This window comes from Ambystoma mexicanum, chromosome 1p (genome assembly GCF_040938575.1).
Source record: "Ambystoma mexicanum isolate Mex_15411 chromosome 1p, UKY_AmexF1_1, whole genome shotgun sequence".
In the NCBI taxonomy this organism is placed as follows: Eukaryota; Metazoa; Chordata; class Amphibia; order Caudata; family Ambystomatidae; genus Ambystoma; species Ambystoma mexicanum.
The window spans coordinates 819,877,694-819,898,755 of NC_090921.1; the positions used below are offsets into that span (position 1 = coordinate 819,877,694).

At 44.6% G+C, this 21,062-nt stretch overlaps 1 protein-coding gene across 2 annotated transcripts in view; it reads left to right on the forward strand.

Annotated features, from left to right (window-relative positions):
* The window catches only part of LOC138581276 (nuclear receptor subfamily 2 group F member 5-like), a 67,943-nt gene extending 50,837 nt beyond the window's left edge, over positions 1-17,106 (forward strand). For both annotated transcript variants that reach the window (XM_069652477.1, XM_069652485.1), the window contains exon 4: positions 15,886-17,106. In XM_069652477.1, coding sequence (XP_069508578.1) covers positions 15,886-16,160 — 275 coding nt within the window. In that variant the 3' untranslated portion in view covers positions 16,161-17,106. The remainder of the gene's footprint in view (positions 1-15,885) is intronic.
* Positions 17,107-21,062: the final 3,956 nt, after the last annotated feature.

Below are 21,062 nucleotides of genomic sequence, written 5' to 3' on the forward strand. Positions count from 1 at the left end.
TGTGTTGGGAGGGGTGAGCGAGATGGAATGGTGGACAAGATGTACTGTAGTTTGGTCATGTTGTTGAAGTAGGAGGCAAAGTTGGTGGTGGAGAGAGGGTTGGAAATTGAGTGGTTCCCAGTGTGATAAAGCACAGCCTGGATAGTTTGAGGGTGCAAATGGGGAGAGCAAACAATATTGGCATAACAAGAGGGCTTGAGAGCTGTAGTCTGGGTTAGTAGAGAGGCCTGGTAGGCCGTGAGAAGAGTGGGGGATTGGTCCTTATGCCAGTGGCTTAAGCAGTGATGTATTGTTGGCTTCAGTAGCTGGATGGCTGAAGTGCTCCATGGTTGAGGCCGTGGGCGGGAGGGGCAGGGTAGTGGTCATTGAAGGGGATAGATGGTCCAGGTATGAATTCCTCAAAGTCAAGTTCGAGTAAGTGGTGGAGAGAGAACTTGCATTTTACTACCCACCTGTGATTCCTCCATCTCACACCCTACCCTACTTTCCCACCACCCTAGCTTCTATATTCTGGCATCCATGCTCTGAAGCAATTGACCAATTGCATGGACAAGCTACACCAAACCCAAATAAATATTAAAATCACACTAGCCAAATAACCTATGCAACAATGCCCACCATTTACAAGAGTGCCATGGTTCTTAGGGTGTGTTTTTAGTCGGAGAGATCTTAAGCAACCTCAACTAAGGATAAAAATACAAACGCTTTATAATGGCATATACCCAATCCATAAATGAATTGGATCATACCACCCAGTCCATAATTCACATGAATTATATTTCCTGAATTGCTCCCTGGCCTCATAGACGCAAATTTCAGATGACAAAAATCACGCAACCAAATTTTACAAGACTGCCGAAGAAGAATGGTGCCCATTTTTATCTCTTGCTTCTTCCTCTCCAAGGTAGAACTCCTCAGATATGTGTTCTGGAAGGCACCCTTGCTGCACAGAAGACTTTGTAACAATTGCAGTTCAGAAACCTGCCTAACATGCCTTTTTTCTATTTTATTTTACCATTCATCATAGTAAATCATTTAGGTGCTTGAGACGTTTTTTCAGTATTGGGCTTCACATATAAAAATATATAGCCATGTCAGCTAGTCATACATTCCACAGTACCCCTGTCGACTTTCAGTTTTTCGAATTTGAAAAAGTATGTCATACAAAGCCAAACACTAGATGGCAGACTATGCATAGCACGTGATTCTAAGCAGATGCAAGCCACAGAGAAACTATTACTGGGCAAGTAATATTTATCATATAGCCATGTCAGCTAAGTCCTACATGCTGCAACGCCAACTGGTAACCATCAATGGAGGTTAATCTCTAGTGAGTCCTATGAGCAAAACATTCCTCCAAAAGAAATCTACAATTTGATGCCTTTTTAATAAGGCTATGAAAGTAATTTGTGAGCTTTCGTAATCTTGTGATTACTTTCTTAGACAAAGAATTACTGTATGGATGATAGGTCGTCCTATTATACATGCATCTCTGGCTAACATTTGACATTTATAACAGATCTGCAAGTGGTGTGACCTGTCCCTACCACCCTCAAAATGTTGCTGGTGTTTTATAAATATATCCAGATATGTCTACATATCTGAAATCAAACGTATAATACAGCAGGTAAATTTTTTTTTTATTATTTTTTTTAGCTTAAGAGTACTCCAATTCTAGATCATGATACTAGGCTGCAGCATATTTTTTTTTGTGTGCGGGGGATGGGGGCGGTGGGTTGAGTCACACAATTTATTTCACAGAAATGGCACTCATTGCATGGAAAGATCTCAAACTCCAGGGAAACTAAAACAAATGCGGGACTGGTAATGGGAGGAAAGCAGCAAAGCTAAAACTGGAGAAAACTTAACATCTGTGCTCCAAGGCTATACAGAAAGTGAAGAGATGAGATGGGACTAGTGGTCCAAACCGCATTCTCAGTGACCCCAGGTGTAGCACTCAAATAACCGATTGTACTCGCAAAGCAAGTGCAATATTTTAAGACTGCCTGACAAATGAGCTCACTCATTCACATATCTGCACTCTTCAGTGTCTGACCTTAGAGGGAAAGTTGATTCTTGGACTCCAATTTGTATCAAACTTGGGATTGTATAAACATTAATTCCTTCGGGCAGAGAAAGTAGAGGCTTCTCCTTCATTGCTCCCCCATCAGTCGCTAGCAGAGAGTTGGAGTTCCAGGATTCTCTTTACTTGCATATTTTCGAGTTCTCACTTTAATCTCCATGACTGCATTATCTACACATCTTCATGCCGCTATTGCCCTCTTAGCGAGCTCTGTGGAGTAAAGTTTTACAGCATTGCACTCCTATCTATTGACACCTCTCCTTCAACGTCCCTTCTTAACTCCCCATTTCTAATAGCCACTCCAGAGTTGCTCAACTGAACAGTATCGCATCCCAGGGTGAATGTCCGGTTTGCTTGGGTCGCTGTGGCATGTTCAGAAACGGGCACAGGCTCATGTGTTTGCAGATAAACCGTGGCAAATAGACTTAACTCACTGAAACTGTTTCCTCAATGTATTTTACTCCTCATCACTGTATGTATTGGTAGCCCTAGTTTGCCCTATTTTAATTAACCCACTGAATTTTACTCATTCGCATTATAGATTCAGGTTTACCTGCTGTATGAACTGTTTTCCTCGACATGAACACTGTTCACACCCCAAACACTCTACATACATAGACCAACCTACAGACATTATATACTGCTGAAACCAAATTGCACACCACCGCCCCAGTCAATGCTTCCTAACACATGATGCTCCCATCTGCACACACAAATGCTCATGACCAGGGCCGGCCTTGGGGCCGGGCTGCCTGGGCGATCGCCGGGGGCGCCCTGCCATTGGCTCCCACGCCAGCTCAGAGTCTTTCAAGGGCTCCCCTGAGCTTGCGCAGTGGGAGAAGGCACAGCAGGTGCCCTATTGTTAAATGTGCTCACTCTCGGAGCGCATGATGGGGCGCCTGCCGTGCTTATTGAGAAAATGTTTTCCTCCCCACATTCTCCTACATGACCAGGAGCACGGAGGTGGGGAGGGGAGGGACAGGGAGGTCGTCAAATGTCTTTCAGCCAGGGGCTCTGTGGCTTCTAAAGCCGGCCCTGCTCATGTCCCAAAATAGCAGACCCCTTATTTTCAAACTGCACTCATCAACGCAGCAGCAAACCTACCTTGCATGTTCCCCCTCCACCCACTAACCTAACCCACCTCTCCTACAGATCTGCCAGAGCAACTGGTGATCATGCAAATGGCCGTGGTCTGCAGTATAAATCCCAGTAACGTAATCTACCACTGAACCAAAGAAAAGGACCATCCTTTCTGCCCGCTGGAAAGCCTTGGCTGCACTTAATGCAACCCTCTTCTCGCCAACACAAAAATGACTGCTGCTTTTTTTTCCAACCAATAACGCAGGTGGGTTGTCATTCAGGGGAGGGAGGGACACCCCTCTCAAACCCTTCATTTTATCCTCACTCCTTCCTTTCAGGCAGGAACCCCCAGCCCCCTCCCCTTGCACCCACTGTCGTTTTTCGTCCCATATGCTTCGTCCTCAGCTGGACTCTGCCCGGCCTGTGCTCCCACTCTCCATTCATCTTTCTCTGTTTGCCTCCTGCATCACCGTTTTAGAGTCCTGCCAGCCAGCCAGGAGCACAACTGTGTAAGATCTGTGATGTCAGTCAATCTCCAGGCAGAGGTTGCGTATCTTGAGTAGCCTGCTTGCTTTCTCAGTGTGAAGTATGAATGCTGATCCCAAAGAACCAGCTCCTTCCGAAGCTCCTGGCAGCAAAAGGACTTCAACCCTCTGCCAACCCACTCTCTCTCCGCCGCTGCAGAGGGTTGATCTCCAGCTATGCTACCCTAGGCACCCACATATGGTGGCAGTCTCGTCCAGAATTGACCAAGGATGGACTATTCATGGGCAACATATGCCACGTCCAAATCAGAAAGGCTAAAGTCACGAGTATCCGGGAGAGCAGATGCAGCCAGGGTTGGACTGGGGCATACAATTGTCTCGGGCACCAATGAAACAGTGACCACGGTTTCGAATGGCAATTCACTCATTTTGTGACCGATTGTTTGAGTAGTACCCAAGTGCAAGGTTTTGGAAAAAATGTGCAGCAAATTGTGCATTTTAAAGAATATTCAGTAATACTGGTCAAAACTACTAGCCGCATGGTGAAGTAACTTATCAAACTGGGCCACATGGGCCAATAAAGTGGCCCACACAAACATTTTGTGTTTTTAGTTTAGGCATTGCCCTATAGGCCAGTCCGAGCCTGGGTGTAGCTACCCCATGGTGTCCACCTCATGAAGTGAAGTAGTCCCCAGATCACACCTCTGGAGGTGGTTAGTGTGAACTCACGGTGTCCATTAATGAGTGCCTGATCACGTTGACCGTGTTTTTACAAAAGGTCCCAGGATGCTCAAAGAACACTCATTTACGTGTATGAGGATCAGGGACAAATGCAGCAACATGCGTTTTACCTCCTTCCAATAAAAACATCCGTATCCTCCATGTCCTCTTTGGACAATTGATACTGATAAGAAGCTGCCATCTGTAAACTTTCAGACCCTTCCTAAGCAGGCTTTTCCCTCACTTCCCTTTTGGACCCGGCAAAAGTGTATTGATGACTGCCACCTTCACGTGTTGTCAGCCCTGCAGCTTTTCAGATTCTGTTTGCTGACTTGCTTGATCTCCGACCTCCTTTTTTAATTTTGGCTATTGGGTGGCGTGGAAGCACTGCCAATTAGCTGAAAGTTTTGGCATTGGAAGTTGAGACATGAGCGAGCAGGGAGGTGAAGAGGGACAGCTTGCCTGTTGGTGGGGGGTACTTGGCTTCTTGCGCCCCTTATTTAACTGTCTTTGGCCATGATAGTCCATATGGCAATTCCCACCCTCTGCCTGTTCCTCCCCCAAACCCCACCTAGGGATCCCTTTGAGCTAGCTCTATGCTTTTAAGGGAAAGCCCTTGATGATGGTCTTCTGAAATGTTATGGCTTCATTGCAGCCGATAACCGACTCCTGGTGTAATGTTATTGGGGTTTTTACCACACTCTATTGCCATTTGTGTAGAATGCCATTTGTGTAAACCTGTCAACCAAGTGTGCGTTCATCGTCAAGATTTATAAAAAACCATGTGCCCCCTAACGTCCTGTCAAAAACGAGCATTAGCAAAGCCAACAGTTTTAACAGTAGATGAGCATTTTCCAGACACTAATATTTATTTGCCATTTTATGATATATGGTGAGTCATTTATAAAGCGCCTGTACACAAGTGTTTCAAGGGGTGACAAGACTAGGAAGGGAGGACGGAGGGAGCACAAAACAACAATCTTTTTAGGCTTTTTGTCATTCAGTTCACGCTTTTTGTCATTTCAGGTCACGCAAGTGTGGTGGGGAGAGGTGAAGTGCCAGAGCTGGGGGGGGGCGAGGGGGATTTCGAGGAGTGCAATTAGCTCAAAGTGCTGCCGGTAAGTGGCACACAGTGCAGAGAATCAGGGTATTGTAGGGTTGCAGATACAGACCCCCTAAGTGCATGAGTGGCCCGGAGACAGTGGAAGGGCAACTGGACGTGCAGGAGCCTGGACCTGAAGTTCAGTGGATGGCCAGGTGACCAGTGTCTGGGACATCAGCGAGGAAGAGAGAAAGCGGAAGCGAAAAGGAAGTCCTTGAGTTGCTTGCGGAACTGGTGGTGGTCCTGCTCAAGTTTGAGAGAAGCAGGGAGGCTGTTCCAGAGGGAGGACCGAGCAGAGGAAAGGGATCTCTAAACCCCCACTCTCTGCCTGGAGAATCGTCTGATCCTTGGAGGTGGATGAGCTGAGAAGAGGTCAAGAAGGAAGATACTTAGGAAGAGAAAGTTGGACGTAGTGCCGTCGCCGGCCCCAGAACGCCTTGTGGATGATGCAAAGGGTCTTGAACTTCATCCTTGCAGCCACAAGGAGTCAGTGGAGAGATTTCAGAGCTGGAGAGATACGATCCCTGGGCTTATGACCAGGTACTACCATTAATGATGGCAGTGCCTTAAAAGTGCCTATGCCATGTGTACACAAAAGCCATTTGGCAATGCTGGTTGCATATTGTTTTTTTTTCCAGGTAGCTCGATGGGTACAACTCCTGGCCTGAGAAACCTTTAGTCAAGTATGCTTGATGGCATAATCGCCAAACTTGGGTGGATTATGAGTTCTTCATTTGGCATTAGAGGCCTTTAAGCTTGCATACGCCAGTATAGTTGTATGCCACACAGTGGTATGCGCTGAATAAAGCAGGGTTTTTTTTTTTTTTTTAGCAAGAAACACCCGACGACCGTGTACAATGTATGATCGTGGGAAAGCCAGAGAATTCAAGGGCAGGGGGTGTGGCTACCGAGCCTCCACAGGTGGGGCATTGCGTCTTATTTGTACAAGGAGTTCAAGAACCACTCTTGCTGCTGTAAATAGTCGGTGAAAGGCTAATTGGGGATGATTGCAGGGCATCATTTTAGCTGTCTTTGGGTGGCACTATTCTGTTGTGAATGAAGGAGGTGTTTGGCTAGGTTCAAGCTGAGTTTACATTTTACAAAGTTTCTCAAACCAGAGCCAGGTGTTCGGCCCGAGTGTGGTTCATATCTGCTCCGGCTCTACTGGATATGCTTTGTGTTTGCAAGTAGACTGCCATGCAGACTTTTTGTTGCACTAAGAAACCAATAATGCATTCACCAACCAATGCGTTGTGCTATTCACCATTAGTCTAAGGAAATGTAAGGCAGGAGGACCGGTGATGGTTTCCATGCCGGACATAGACTTGTTTGAAAAAGTGCAGCGTGAGGGCTTTCTTTAGGGAGAAGGACCATGGTCTTTCAAGGCTGTTGATTGCAGGGTCTGGCAGTAGAATGGTGTCTCCCCTGCCATGAACTTCAGGATCTAGTTGAACGTTGGACTGTAGTTAATGGTGTCTAGGCCTGTTTTTGATATGTAGGTGAGCCGCTCGCGGAAAAGGTGTGTATGGTGTTCTGGTGGCCGAGTGTCATCCTCTAGTCCATGGCTTTCGTTCAGTGAATTATTGTGTTGTCGGCTTGGAGCCTACTTACCAGATTGCGCTGCTTTTGTAAAAGAAAAGCCCATGAGGAGAGCCTTGTTTTTCCGCTGGAGGTACGAGCAGAGTGTGTCCCCTGACCTTTGCACGGTGCATGCCACAAATCGAATTCTGGCCTGGCAGGCAGGGGAGGATCTGTAGAAGGAAAGAGATGGTTTCTTCTCCTCTTTTAAGCTCGCTCTGAGCCTTCCCGGCGACTTTATGCACTGGCTGGAGTGGCTCGGGCCTCTGCTAAGGCAGCCCGGCGCCTAGAGTTGGCATTCACCTTCGAATTTTTCTTCTGCAGTTGTTTTCATTGCCACAACGAACAGCTTGTACATTGGAAAAGACGGGAAGTGTAGATTCTGAAGAAAAACAACGACCCGTTCTTAAGAACTGAAAGAAAGGAACTGGCTACAAAATACCGGGCCAAGTGTAGTTTACATGCGATTTGCCAGGGCCAGCTTCCAGCACATTCCACGCGCAAGTCCTCTCTCTACCACGGAGATGGTGCTTGCATCTGAAGCCTCGCCGTTAAAATGCGCACGCAGACACACATGCAGCTGCTTAGAGATGCAATAATGAGACCATGAGGTAGCTTTAATGCTTGGAGGCGTGTGTGATGGCGGAAGAAATCAAAAACGCAACTGGGGAAGGCAAGTAGAGATGGAAGCAGCTGGGTGTTCTCGGCCCTGTCAACCTAAAACCTAATTTGCAAAACCTAATTTCTCATTTACCAAAAAGCTTTTATTTTGTTAGTGTTTTGTGAAAGATTATATTTCATGAGGTATCCTTTTACAAAAACTGCCATGGGTTTATATTACTATTTTCCTCACGTGCACCTAACGGTAAATAAAAGAATATTAATAACATGGAGACCACAAACTGAATTGTCACTCGCCAGTTAAAAGTAACCCTCAGTTGGACCGATCGGATTTAATTCAACTGTTGAAGGGCAGTGTCGCCGCCGCCACGATCTGAACATTTGACCAGAAAATTACACACGCATGCAGCAGGCGCTCAGCGCACCGAGTTGTCTTTGCTGGGATTAAGCTTGTTTAGCCATTTGGCATGACGCTTGAGACCGCTAGGGATATATATATATATATATATATTTATTAGAGGCGCAGGTGGACGGTGTGCCTGGAACCCGCGCGCTCGGCGATTTGCCTGCTGTTTAATTGGTGGTCGGGAACTGTGCGTGTCTTTTTGATGATGGAGGAGGTCGTTGCTCTGGTTGAGCTCAACGCAACTGGGGAATGCCGTGTTCTGCACTTTCCCCGCCCCGACTTGGCATGATCCAGGTTCCCATGAAAGTGGCCACCACGCTGCATTGACAGATGTTTTCCCCACCTCGTTCACTAATGCACAAAGCGAACGACAAATGGAATCCCCTGCACTGCTCCCACGTGGACCTGGAAAGCCAAGCTTTGCTGCTTCATGCATGACTGTGGAAGGATTGTCTGCGAAGCCAGGACTTCGGGCACGTTTCTTCACCCGATACCGAAGACTTATCACCTGGAGACTTCTCCCTGAAATTGTTGAGTTTGGTCGCAAAAATGTACCTTTTAGATATTCGAGGAGCTCGAAAGCCTTCATCGGTGAAATGTTATGCTTTTGGTTATTTATGCAGCGTTGCGTGCAGGTAGAACCAGTTCAGAGTGTAAGCGTAATCCCGCACTGGCTGGATGTGCCGCACCCACTTTCTTAACCACTTCTGAAGGGTTTTGGACTGCCTTAATGGTGGGTTAATTAGTCTTTTTTTTTAATTTTGTTTGAAAGGTTTTGCAAGAAGTACCCCAGGAGCTACTTCCTGTCAGTCTAATTTTGTCAGACCAGTCTACCTTTTAACCCAGTGCATGCGATTGGCCATACTGTAATAATATTTGTACAGAACACCACTGCCATGTTCCTGCTCTCCAGGCCACTCCGGTGGATGTGGAACAGAGCAGGTGTGTTTAGTTAGTGGATAGGCGATAGGCAAGATTGTGAGGTTTTGTATTTATGGGAAGTAACCTGTGCTCTGCATGCATGACCGCTTCCTAGGTATTATGTCGGAGAGTGCTTTGCGTCCTGAGGTTTGCAGTGTGGGTGTATGTTGGCTGCTCACCGGGTGTGCCAGTTGGTGGTAGAACTATGGAGTTGTGGTGTTTAGAGTATGGGGAGTCTTCTATCCCTGTGCTGTTGGCTAGTTTCAGGTTTGCCTTGGGTGAGTGAGGTCGATTGAGGTTTAGTTGATTGGGGGCGGCGGGGGTGGTTGCACCCAATAAGGATATCCTGTAGGACCAAACGCATGAAGTCACTGTAGGTGTTGAGCTTCTTCGTGGTTGTAGTAGGCTTATCTCCTGTGTGGCATTTTTTATATTAGCACATGGAAATATTCATTGACCTTCTCTTAGCCAATCAGAATGTTTACAGTGCAGCCAATAACATGCATTCTGAACATTCTGACTTAAGAAGCAGGTGGGGAAAGAGCAATGCAACCTCCAGGAAAGATTTTGTTTCAACAAGACAATTACTCGGTGGGAGGATTTTTTTGTTTTTGTTTTGGTTGCTACATGATATTTAGCACACTAAAGTGAAAGATAAAACATGGGAACATTTAACTTTCTTATAGAGAAAGAGATTACTTTTACATGACCCATAATGCATGCGCCTGTTCCATTTCAACCAATTGCAATTAAAACTTAAGAAGACCACCATATCATTGAAATACTACAAAATAAAACCACATTTAATTTACCACCTCAGTTTGTCTGTTTACTGTATATACTCTTAAAGCACTGTTATTAACTTGACCATCTCCAAAACATGTATTGCTACTACCACCATGTGATGATAGCCTTATTCACCTCCGGAGGGTACATTATTGCTTGGAATAATGACCCAACCCTAATTGGTGATGGGTCATTATTCTGTGATAATGACCCCTCCCTCAGTGTATAAGGCTGTATTAAGAAGGGGCAGCTGTTTAGTGCCCGTATAGACATTGGTATGTTTCTCTGAGTGCCATTAGTTGGTATTGAAAAAGGGTGGTGAGAGCAGATATGGTGTTTAATTGGGGTGCGTCTGTGCCAGGTAATTGGTCCATTGAATGGTGCTGCGCTTCCGCTGTTTATTGACGAATGTCCATCTGAATATCAAGTGTTCCTGTAATGTGCAGATTTCCCTCGGTAACGTGTCCCAAGGTCCGACAACCATATTGGTGAAGGGAGAGCCTCGTGTCCTTGTAGAATCTTCGTCATTATTGGCACATCATTGCTGGATCTTAGAGCTTCACATGGTCGGTAATGTGAGGATTTTCTTTGGATGTATTCAAATTGACGTTGGAGGGCTCGGTGGGCAAAGCCGCTTTCTTTGAAGGGGATTCCTTATTTTAAATTTTTTTCTCGTAGCCACTACAATTCTCTAGGAGCTGAGATTGGATGGTCCCTCCTACTACGTTTGAGTACTATGCCACTGTTTCGGATCGTTTGTTGTTGTGAGGTAGTCTGGCGTACCAAGATAAGTGCTGTTAGAATAATTCTTGAGGACCTGAGGAATGAGGTCCGCATTTTGGGTGGAAAAAAAAAATAAGAGGGTGCAATCTGACTGAGTGTAGATGATAGCAAAAAGAGCTTCTGGGTTGGGATTCCCATATGAGGCTATTGCCAGAGGTTTGCAGAGATTCTGAAGCTGCTCTAGGGCACTTGCCCATTGATGCATGCCAGGGAAGGGGTGTTCCAGGGATGGCATCAGGCAAAGCTGCAGCTATTTTTGTTGTCGTCTGGGGTGTGGTTTTGGTTTGTTGGCCATGTTCTAATCAGTTACTTTCTGTAGGGTAGTTGGTTGGGGGTGGTACTGGATATTTCCTTACTGGTCGTTTTGTATACGACTTGAGTGCCATCCGATTTGTTGTGACAAGTGCACCCATATAGTTGTATGATCTTAATCAGTGATTCCCTCTAAAAGTTGAAGAGTGGTGAGATGCTCAATTGTTGAAAAAAGCCGAAGTTATGAAAAGGAATTATCTGCCTTGCCCATTAGGCAGGATCTCATAGTTGCAAATGGGTGCTATGGAGATCAGTTTATTAATCTTCTGATTATTTTATTGTGGTAGTTGCCGTTGATGACCACTCGGATGTCAGAGTACTAGTGCTGAGGTGGTGTTTGTGTACATGTTTTTTTTGTAGGTCATTCCGGATTGGTGCTAATGCTGATTTAGTGCCTCTCGTAGGTGTAAAGCCAATTTGTGAGTGATCTAATGGGTGATTAGTCCACATGCCACAAAATGTGTCTCTGTGCAGTGCTTTGTAGAATGTGTGGCTGGGTGTGTTTTGTGTTTGAGAAAGGTTGCTGATTGGTGAGGTCTTCTGGGTCGCAGGTTTTGCTTTTGTAGAATAGGTTTGATGCAGGCAATCTTAAATGCTGCTGGTACAATTCCGTCGTGGCAATCAAGTACTGGTGTTTCTTTGAGAATCTCTTTGTAGATTACCGGAGTATGGGGCCATCAGCGAGGCAGCGTTTTTGCTACATTTCATTTTATGTCTGGGTCAGATGGTGGTCCAAGTCTCTTCGTCGGATAGGTTTTGTGGTGGTTTTTGTATCCAGCAATGTAATTGCTACTTCTAGTCTTACTGCTGACTTGATTGCATGACGTATATGTGCTAGTTTATTGCTGAAGTGTTTGCTTTGAGTTTGGGGCAGTGCTCTGCTGCATGATGCGGGGTTTCACATCTCATCTATGATTGGTTCAGTGCTTTCCCTGTGCCAGAGGCCTTGCTGACACAGTTCCTTTCCTGGATATGCTGCATGCAGTGCTGAGCTACTTCAGAGCACTAGAAAGCCGAGGATGGTTTGCGGGTAGGGCAGGGTGAGGTGAATGGGGTAGGCAGGAGGAAAATTAATCGATAAGGAACACGCCATTTAAAGCAAGACTTGTAGGTGAGCGTCCAATGTCCTGTTGGGCTGAAGGTGAAAGGGTGGGGTTTCCGGGGCCAGTCATAAACCACCGTAGCAGGTGGCTTGGTTGAATGTCTCCAAACGGTTTCTGGTCTGATGTATGCAGTTTGAGGGGGTTGGTCAGAATCCATGAGGATTGTTGAGGACAATGGTTAGTTTATGGTAGAATTTCAGGAATAAATGGGTTTGTATGCCTTTCCCAATAGTTAAGGGGTCTGAGGTTCTCTGGAAGATCATTCCAGAGTTTGAGGCCAATTGGCCCAGCTTTACCTCCACTGCATATGCTTGCTTAGGCGTTTGCATGCAAAGATGACCAGATGTCACCAATGTGACCTTCCTCATAGGGCAGCATTGTTGTTTTTCATGCACAGGGTATTGCAGAAGGCCCAGTGTGCAGTGCACAGCACCTTGAATTCCACTCTTGCATCTAGCAATGGGTTCGACTTTCTGAGGCCTAGAACCATGCTAGCTGCTCTGTTTTAAACTAGTTGAGTGACTTTTTTGGTAACCCTGTGTAGAAAGCAATGTGATGGTGCTGTCTAGCCAGGATCACAGCATGGCCCTCCTTACCGACAGAACCCATAGGAAAGGGAGCATTTTACACAACACGGGTAGTTATTAGTGGCCTGGTATTCAGAGTTCTGTTTAAGAGCCTTTAAAACACATATATTCTGGAAAGCCTACCCAAATCTAACCAGGGGCCCGTTCAGGGGTGCTCAGATCCCGACCAACCATTGGCTTTCCAGAAGGGATTGAAAAACGCATCTTAATCAATTTGTTTTCCCTTTCTTATTTTAAAATTTGACATTTGCTGTGTAAATTAAGAATCTGTTTTATTTCTGCTGAGATGTTCTTGCTGTTTATTATAGATCCCTTGTAATGCTATCTATAGTAAATTTAAACGTGTGCCTATGTTTTATTGTATAGTGCTTTGTCGCCTCCTGGGTTAGGAAGCACTATATACGTTTTATTTATTTTTTATTAAAAAAAAAATCTGGCTTGCGAGCATAGCGTCCGATTCAAAGGTGAATCCCAAGTTGCGGTATCCCCTTGAGTTGGGGCAGATAGGGAGCGGGGGGGTTTATATATTGACTCTAGACAGTTGAACGAGAGGCTCCAGGGCCTGTGCACGCTGCTTATTCATGTGTTTTTTTACTATGAAGGCAGTGATCGCTCCGTTGTAGACTCCTTCCATTGCCCAACATACGTGTAATACTCTGTCCACATCAACCAGTCGGTTTCTCTGCTCTCCGGCTGGATTTCCCAGCAACACAAGTGGATGCAGTTATGGCTTCATTCTTTGAAAATACGTGGGCCTCATTACAAGTTTGCAGGTGCAGGAAAAACCTGTTGGTAATTTTGTTACTGTACTTTTTTTGGGCAGGGTAATGGAATTACTGCAGTTTTTACTGCACCATTGACATGCAAGATTGTCTTTGAAGTGCAGGATTTTCCTCCAACATCGTTTTGGAGGTAAAGTAGCCACTTTTAAGATAAAAAAAAAAAAAAAAAAATCAGCGTAATTACCACCCATGGCACTTCTGCCAAACAACTCAAAAAAAGAGGATCCACACTGCCCTACCACTCTTAATCCTGTGGTAAACCCACAGGACCAAGTGGTGGTAACGATAATGAGTTTTGTAGTAATTTGGCCGTAAACATGCTGAATAACCACCAAACTCGTAATTAGGTTTGTCCTGAAATCTACAAAGCAGCAACATGGTGTTCTGTACATACGATCACTGAGTTTTGATTCACTCACTCAAGTTGGGTAATCTGATTCATGCAACTTGTATAGGTGATCATACTTTACAATGGCTCCTTCTCCCATCCATGACATCACTTGCTAGTGAACACACGCACGTGAATATACACAAGATCCATGTTTAAGAAGGAGGCAGCATTGTGTCTTGTACATATTCCCATGCAACTGCTCCCCAGGGGGATGCTGGCAGTGGCTTTGCTCAGTTGACAAACACGCCCCTAGTGCTGCGATTCTAATAAGGAATGGTTTTGCCAGTAGGACAAACTGCCCTGGTGCAAAGATTTATCATTTGCAACTTTGCCATATTGTAATACCTAATAACTTTGCAATTGCACCGGTGCAAAGTTTCTGTAATCTGGCCATAACAGATGGTAGAAGACATATGGAGATGGAAAGTTGTAAATGCAGCTTTAAGGGAGTCATGCCTCCTTTTTTATATGGACTATCAATTTCAAACTTTCAATCTATAGCTAAATATATAATTAGCTTCTGTGTAACTATAGCAGTTTAGAGGACATTTTGGTCCTTTGCGCCAAATCACTTTGCCAAATTTAATGAGTTTGTTTTACTCCCCATTCTAGAATTGGATAAATCGGCACACTGCACTTTCAACATATATTTAAAGCAATCTCGCCTTTGGTTAGAATGTAATTTCTGCTCTCTAAAGCCTGGGTGGTTTACCCATGGCATTATCATGTGTGGTATGGCTAAAACAGTCTTGCACAAATTAATTACAATAGATGGCACCCAATTAATTCACGGTAAAAAAGACGTGCAAAATAGCATATTAAAAAAGAATATTACAATTTAGAGAAAATGTCATCTAAAACGTTGCATACAAAACGTTACTAGTTTAATTCTAAGAGACGTGTTGACAATTCGAAGACTGCCCCAAAAGGTTTCAGTGAGGCTAGAATCTATATTCTGCACGAACCGCCTAAAAATGGCAGCCCGTTTCTAATTGAGACCTGGAAAATATATAATTACATGTTGTATTGCTTGCCAGACCCCGACAGAACTGCACACACATGTGTGTTTCTCGTTTGGTATCCCTGAAGGTATGATGTTCGTTAATACCCTGTTGTTTTTTTTTCGCGGCACTTTTTGCTGATAAAGTTTTGCCCAAAAAAATTGGAAAATATGGGGGGTGTAGGGAAGGGCATATAAAGGGTAGGATGGGGTGGTGTATAAGGAATAAATTGGTGTGGGGGACCGATTTTCTTTTTTTATTTTTATTTTTTCTCGGTATAAAGTGCCACAAAAAAAACAGGTGAAGAAAGCATGAACAGTATCACTAGATTATCCCCACCAAAAATATTGCCGTATATATGGTCGTCTGGAACGGCCATAGGCAATATTTTTTGGCGGGATAATTTTGGGGGTTTTTGGGAGAGGGGGTTGCGGGTGTGTCCCCTACAGGTTCTATGTCTTAATAGTGCCATAAAAATATGGCGATATTTTGGCAGGGATATTAACACATGGAACCGAATGAAAATGGAACCCGCCCGCAAGGGGCTAGAGATTGAAACTAAGTCTCATCATAAAAGATCTCCTAACAAAGCTCTGTGCTCCTTCTGAGAAGACTTGCACGTTAATTTAGAGTTAAAATTCAAGAGCAAGGATTAATAAAGTATGTATATATTTTATTTAGGAGGAATTGTAGTTACGCCTGCGACGAGGGTGAGTGGGAGGTCTCCCATGGATGATGGAACTCTAGAGAAGTTTCTTCCATAACTTCATTCAGCCCGTTGCCAGTGTAGGAGGTCTTCCACCTGTGAATCTGTCCCCCAACAGCCCATCATGCCTGCCCACACTTGGTACAAACCGACAGCATTTGAACTACTCATTCTGGTACTTGGCCACATGCACAAACATTGTCTAGATTATATAGTCTCATGCTAGATGGCAACTGCCGATATACATCCTCACTAAAGTATTGCTGCATCATAAAATCTCGCTCCCCTGGTTGTTGACCCACATGTCCAGTGGCCACGCCTCCCGAACCTTAAAGGTGTGATTTGCTCATGAAATGCTTTGAGTTCAGACTGCCTGTTTCTGTGTATCAGATATGAGTAAATGCAGCCAAACCAATCTCTACTTCTTGTCCCATCCAGATGCCGTGGGATTGTCCGACCTGGGCCACGTCGAGAGCGTTCAAGAGAAATCCCAGTGTGCCTTGGAGGAATACGTTCGGAACCAGTACCCGAACCAGCCCAGCAGGTTTGGAAGACTCCTCCTCCGTTTGCCTTCTCTACGCATCGTTTCTGCTCCGGTCATAGAGCAGCTGTTTTTTGTCCGTCTAGTGGGGAAGACCCCAATAGAGACCTTGATCAGGGACATGTTGCTGTCCGGATCCAGCTTCAACTGGCCATATATGCCCATACAGTGAGGACCCAGAGGGCTGCTTTGGAAGTTCTGCCCAGCAGTACAGTTTACCATGTACCTATTGAACCTCTGTGCATTATTTCTGAAAAGCTGGCTGGACATCTGATGATCCTCCACTTTCCAGGCCGCAGGACATGCAGTGCTGCGCCTCATCCATGTCTTGGGCCATAGTCCACTTAGTCCACTTTCCTCTTGCCAAGTGTGTGGCCAATTCAAGATGGAGACACTAACCCAATTTCTTTGCCATTTTGGTATCTTGCAGGCCAGTGGACGATGAAGAAATGCTATGTACCACATACCAAACGCATTATCACCCATATCCCATCAGAAAGAGAGGGATCTCTAGTTGTGTGTATCTCAGAGGTTTGTGGGAAGCATTCTAATTGAGGCAAAATTGCCCCACACACAGCACTCGGATGTATGCTTCGACTGACCGCAAGGCATTCTTTTCCGTTACTCTAGTAGCCAGAAAAAAGGAAAGTAACTGCTGCCGTCATTTCTTTCTTCAAATAGTTATCAGATGCGTGCTGGTACACTGGCTACACGAGTTCTATCAAACGAAATTTGAATTGCAGCACTGAAAACTACAAGCACTAGCTGCAGCAAACTGACAGCTTCCAGAGCAAAGAGACTCTGGATCGAACAACAACATGCAAATTCTGAGCCGCAAGCAGGCATTTTCCAGAAACTGGGTTTTCTATTCCTGAAAAATAAAAAAATTCGAACTGAACAATTCAGGTCAAAGTACTATTTATAAAGCAACCCACCGCCGAACACAAGACTATCTGACTTTTTCTTTTCTCCTCACATATGTACTTTTTTCTCTCATCCAAGTTTTTTATGTTTGTAAGATATGTTTTGATGTGTATTGTGAATTTCTGGAAACAAAAAAAAGTCAAAAGCATTTCTTTTTTCGGGTGGATTTGCATTATTAAATGACTGTTGAAATATTCTGGTCTTTTTTTTTTAATTTATTTTTATTTTTTTCTTGCAATAACTCAATGCTGTCCATAATGGTGTAGTATTTTACGTACACTGTTAACATGAACTACATATCTACATGAAAAGACGAAGCTGGTTAATGAACATGCCACTGAGAACTTGTGCAACCGGTGTGTCACAGGCCGAATGCCATCCCGCAGGGACTCTCTGAACAGACTTCCTCCTGAAGGTGATGATGCTGCTACTGCCTCTCATTAAATGCAGAAAACTCACTGCTGTAAATGCATTACTTTAAAAAAAAAAATTTCAGAAGGTACAGAAAGTTGAGCTGTGAGTGAGGCATGGGGGATATAAAATGGAGTTATGAGTAACAGATTTAATTATTTCTGTGTGAATTGCCACTTCCGAGCGTGATCGGAGAGGCATTTTACTAGGAAGTGGAGCTGTGAGTGGTACAGTGTGCAAGGTGTAGGTGGCAGTGAGAACATGGATGTACGTAGAAGTAGCCGAGTGGAGATTTTACTGGCTATAGCAGTGGTGCGGTGTGCACCTGCTAAACCTTAATATACTCCGATGCATGTGAGGCTGAAAGTGCAGCTCTAGGTGGTGACGAGTGAAGCTGTCATGGCAGGTGTGTTTGGAGGCGCGGGAGCAGATGTAAACGGACAGCTAGAGATGGTTAGTGCAGGTAAAGGTTTAGAGATAAATGGGCATGAGAGTTGTGGTGATTTGAGGAGAGTTGTAAGTGCAGCCTTGAGAAACTACTAAATAAAATGTTTAGCCTTTTTGTTTTTAGAGTGGTGAGTTAAATAATTTCAACAGCCTATCTACATTCAAGAAACAAGAGTGACATGGGGGCAATGTGGCTGTGAGGACCCCTGATAGTTTAGGCTGTGGAAAAGTGTTAAAACGGCAGAGTTCAGTGGGTGTGAGGGGGGCACTGTGCATGTATCTGCAGGTGGAGCTGTAGTTGGATATGCGATTGGGGATGCAAGTGCAGATTGAAGTTGAGCTGTGTGGGATGATCTTATTTTAGGTATGAGCTTGGGTATGAGTTTAGCTTTGCTTGGAGTAATAAGTGTAGTGTAGACATTTGTGAGCACATGGAAGGAGACAATGCAGCTGTGAAATGAGTTGAGAGAAGTGTAACTGGAGTAGTAGTCAGACTGTGAGTGGAGCTGTGAGAGAAATCTTATGAAAGGTATGTATGGGATCCCTCCCCCATCAACAGCACCGCACAAATCGACCTTGATATTCGATGTAGCACACTCCTCTAGAACCTGTCAATCCCTCGCCCTTTAGCAATGTTAAGTCGAGAACCGGGCCGGTGTATAGAAAGAATATATTTGTATTAATTATTATGAAAAATTTCATATTGACCCTACTTCACATGACGCGCCACTTCTCTGTGGCACCAAAATTCAACTCAATACGGATACACAGTTACACAAATCCTAGATTTTGACACATGCACATTTCTGTTTTTAAGCTTTCAGTGAATACAAATACAATACAGGGCAAATGAACATTTCAATAAGTTGTTCGGTAGTTCTCCCAGGTATGCCAGAGGATGGCTGGGGGTCCGCCTGACCTCGCGCGCCCCACACCCTCCCCAGAATAAACGGAGGACTTGGCCAACGGTAAGTTAGAACTGTGGTGTATTAAATTAAACTAATTCAACTAACGGGGATCAATACAAGACAATGAGAAATCTCTTGTACGTATCAGCTCTCCATGGTGTGTGGTCCATTTTTGTACATGTGTGGCATCATCGCCTGGGCCCGTCTGTGATCGCTGGGCATTGGGTATTGAGAGCACTATTACCTATAGAGGTTTTTCTACTGGTCCTTGCATGTCCCATGCCCAAAAAACTATCTATTACATTTGCTTTGCTTTCCCACGATGGGTTCATGTCCATTGTCTTGTCTGTCTGTACTAAGTGTTTAGGGACCACAAAATCGAGCTGTTCAGCTTGCATTTAGGAGGATTTATTCAGTTTTTTTTCTGCAGCTGGTCTCCCTTGTCTGACGATTGGAATTTGTCCGCGTATCAGCTTTGGCTGTGAGCCTGCTTCATGTTCTGTGCATCCTGAATCAGTTTTCCTCGTCTAAGGCTCTTTGGCTTTTGGGCCTACTGTAATTTTCCTTAGACGTATAATATGATTTCTATGTTTGTTATTCTAAGTACTCTATATGTTAGAACCATGTGACTATCAGGTTCTATATGTATCCCTGTAGTCCCATAGTGTTGTTCACGTTTAAGCATCTGCAAGCTTGCTAAGGATCTCTTGTGCCTTGCGCTTCTGGGTTACTGCATTTGCCTAATGCAAAAATAATAAAAGCATCAACAGTATGTAAATGTATCCGTTCTCTAGCTATAGAACTGTGTAAGCATGTTCTCTGTTTATGCGAATGTATGTCTGTGTAATGCAGTGCGGGACTTCAAGTGTACTTAATGACTGACACTGCTATGTTGTTGTGTCACTACTCCATCTTTCCATCCATCCTCTGTGTACACTTCACCATGCACAAGCATCTGTGGTCTTTCCGGGTTCTCCTATCTCCTTCACCCTTTTCCATGGGCAGGACAGTTGATTCAAAGTTAGCCTTTGTTTCCTTTCTGTGGCCCATCACTTTTATATATTGTATTGCTTCGTCTAACTGCCAATAATTGTTCTTCATATCAAGAGTCTTTATGTACCGGTCTTCATACGGGAAAGTCCGAGACATCCATCTCAATGTTTCTGTCCTCTCTTCAAATCTCCCTCGAGTTGTTACCATAGACAAGTACATGGGGCTCTTGCAGCTGGTATTTCAGTTGCTATAAATGTTCTGAAGGCACTCGTGGTGTAGGGGATAAATGAGCAGACATAACCGCTCTCCCCGGTGGTTTTCTTACCTATGTTCGTCATGCGCTTGTACCACAGTGTCTGTGAGATAGATCCACCCCTTCATGTCTGTGTCAACACTGCACTTGCCTCTCCTCACCGTGCTTGCAGTGCTATCCTGTCCACATGACGTGGTCATTCCACCTGCTGCGGTTGGGGTAATGTTAGTAAAGGATACATTGGATTCACTAGCAACTAGCGAAATGCTCCAAAATATGGATACAAATACTCCACTTGGAAATAAGATGCGACAAAATAAGCACTTGTTATTTCACCCATCTTTACCTGTGCTGCTGGATCTTTGTGCAGCTTTTGATGATATAGTTGCCTGCCTGAAATGTGCAAAGTGAGGGTTCTTGTGTTGGTATCAGGTTAACCCTTAAGCCCCATAGACCCTATAATCCTTTATTGCGAAGATGAATAGCTGCTCCCACAAATTTCTAGTTTCAAGGTCCCTCAATATGGAGAGAATAGAAGGGTTTCCCTGTCACGTTTTCGGTATAATTGGGCACAATATGCTATAAAAACAAGATAGTACTCTAGGCAAAATTACCTGCTGGGTCTCTTATTGTGGACAAATTGGTTTGGAAAAGCTATCTAGGTAGAATCAGTGGGTAACATACATGCCCATCAAATGTCTCTTTTTTTTCTATGTAGAGAATAAAATAAGATTGTATCCTCACTCTATAGATATTCTGAAGTCCTTGCCCCTATTCTGCTTCCCTTGAGTGAGTAACCATTGGGTGTCCTCCAAGTTCAGAATGATAAATTTTGCTCCTCTTGCTGCTGATAGTTGACCCTGTGGATTTCATTGCCAGGTGAGGCCTCCGCTTTGTACGGCTTGATTTCCCAGAGATGATTCCATACTGCCTTCCCTTCAAGCTTCACCGCTGGGTCTGCCACTCTCTCCTCTATGTAGGGACCAGTAAATCTAGGTGTGTCCCACCTCCCTGATAAAATTCCTCAACATTATGGTGTCCCCCCCCAATGTTAACACATCTTATGTTCCAGTGTTCACTGTTGCCTTCTCCGCTGTTTTCTGGGCCTCCCTGATGGTGGTGTATCTGGCGATAGATA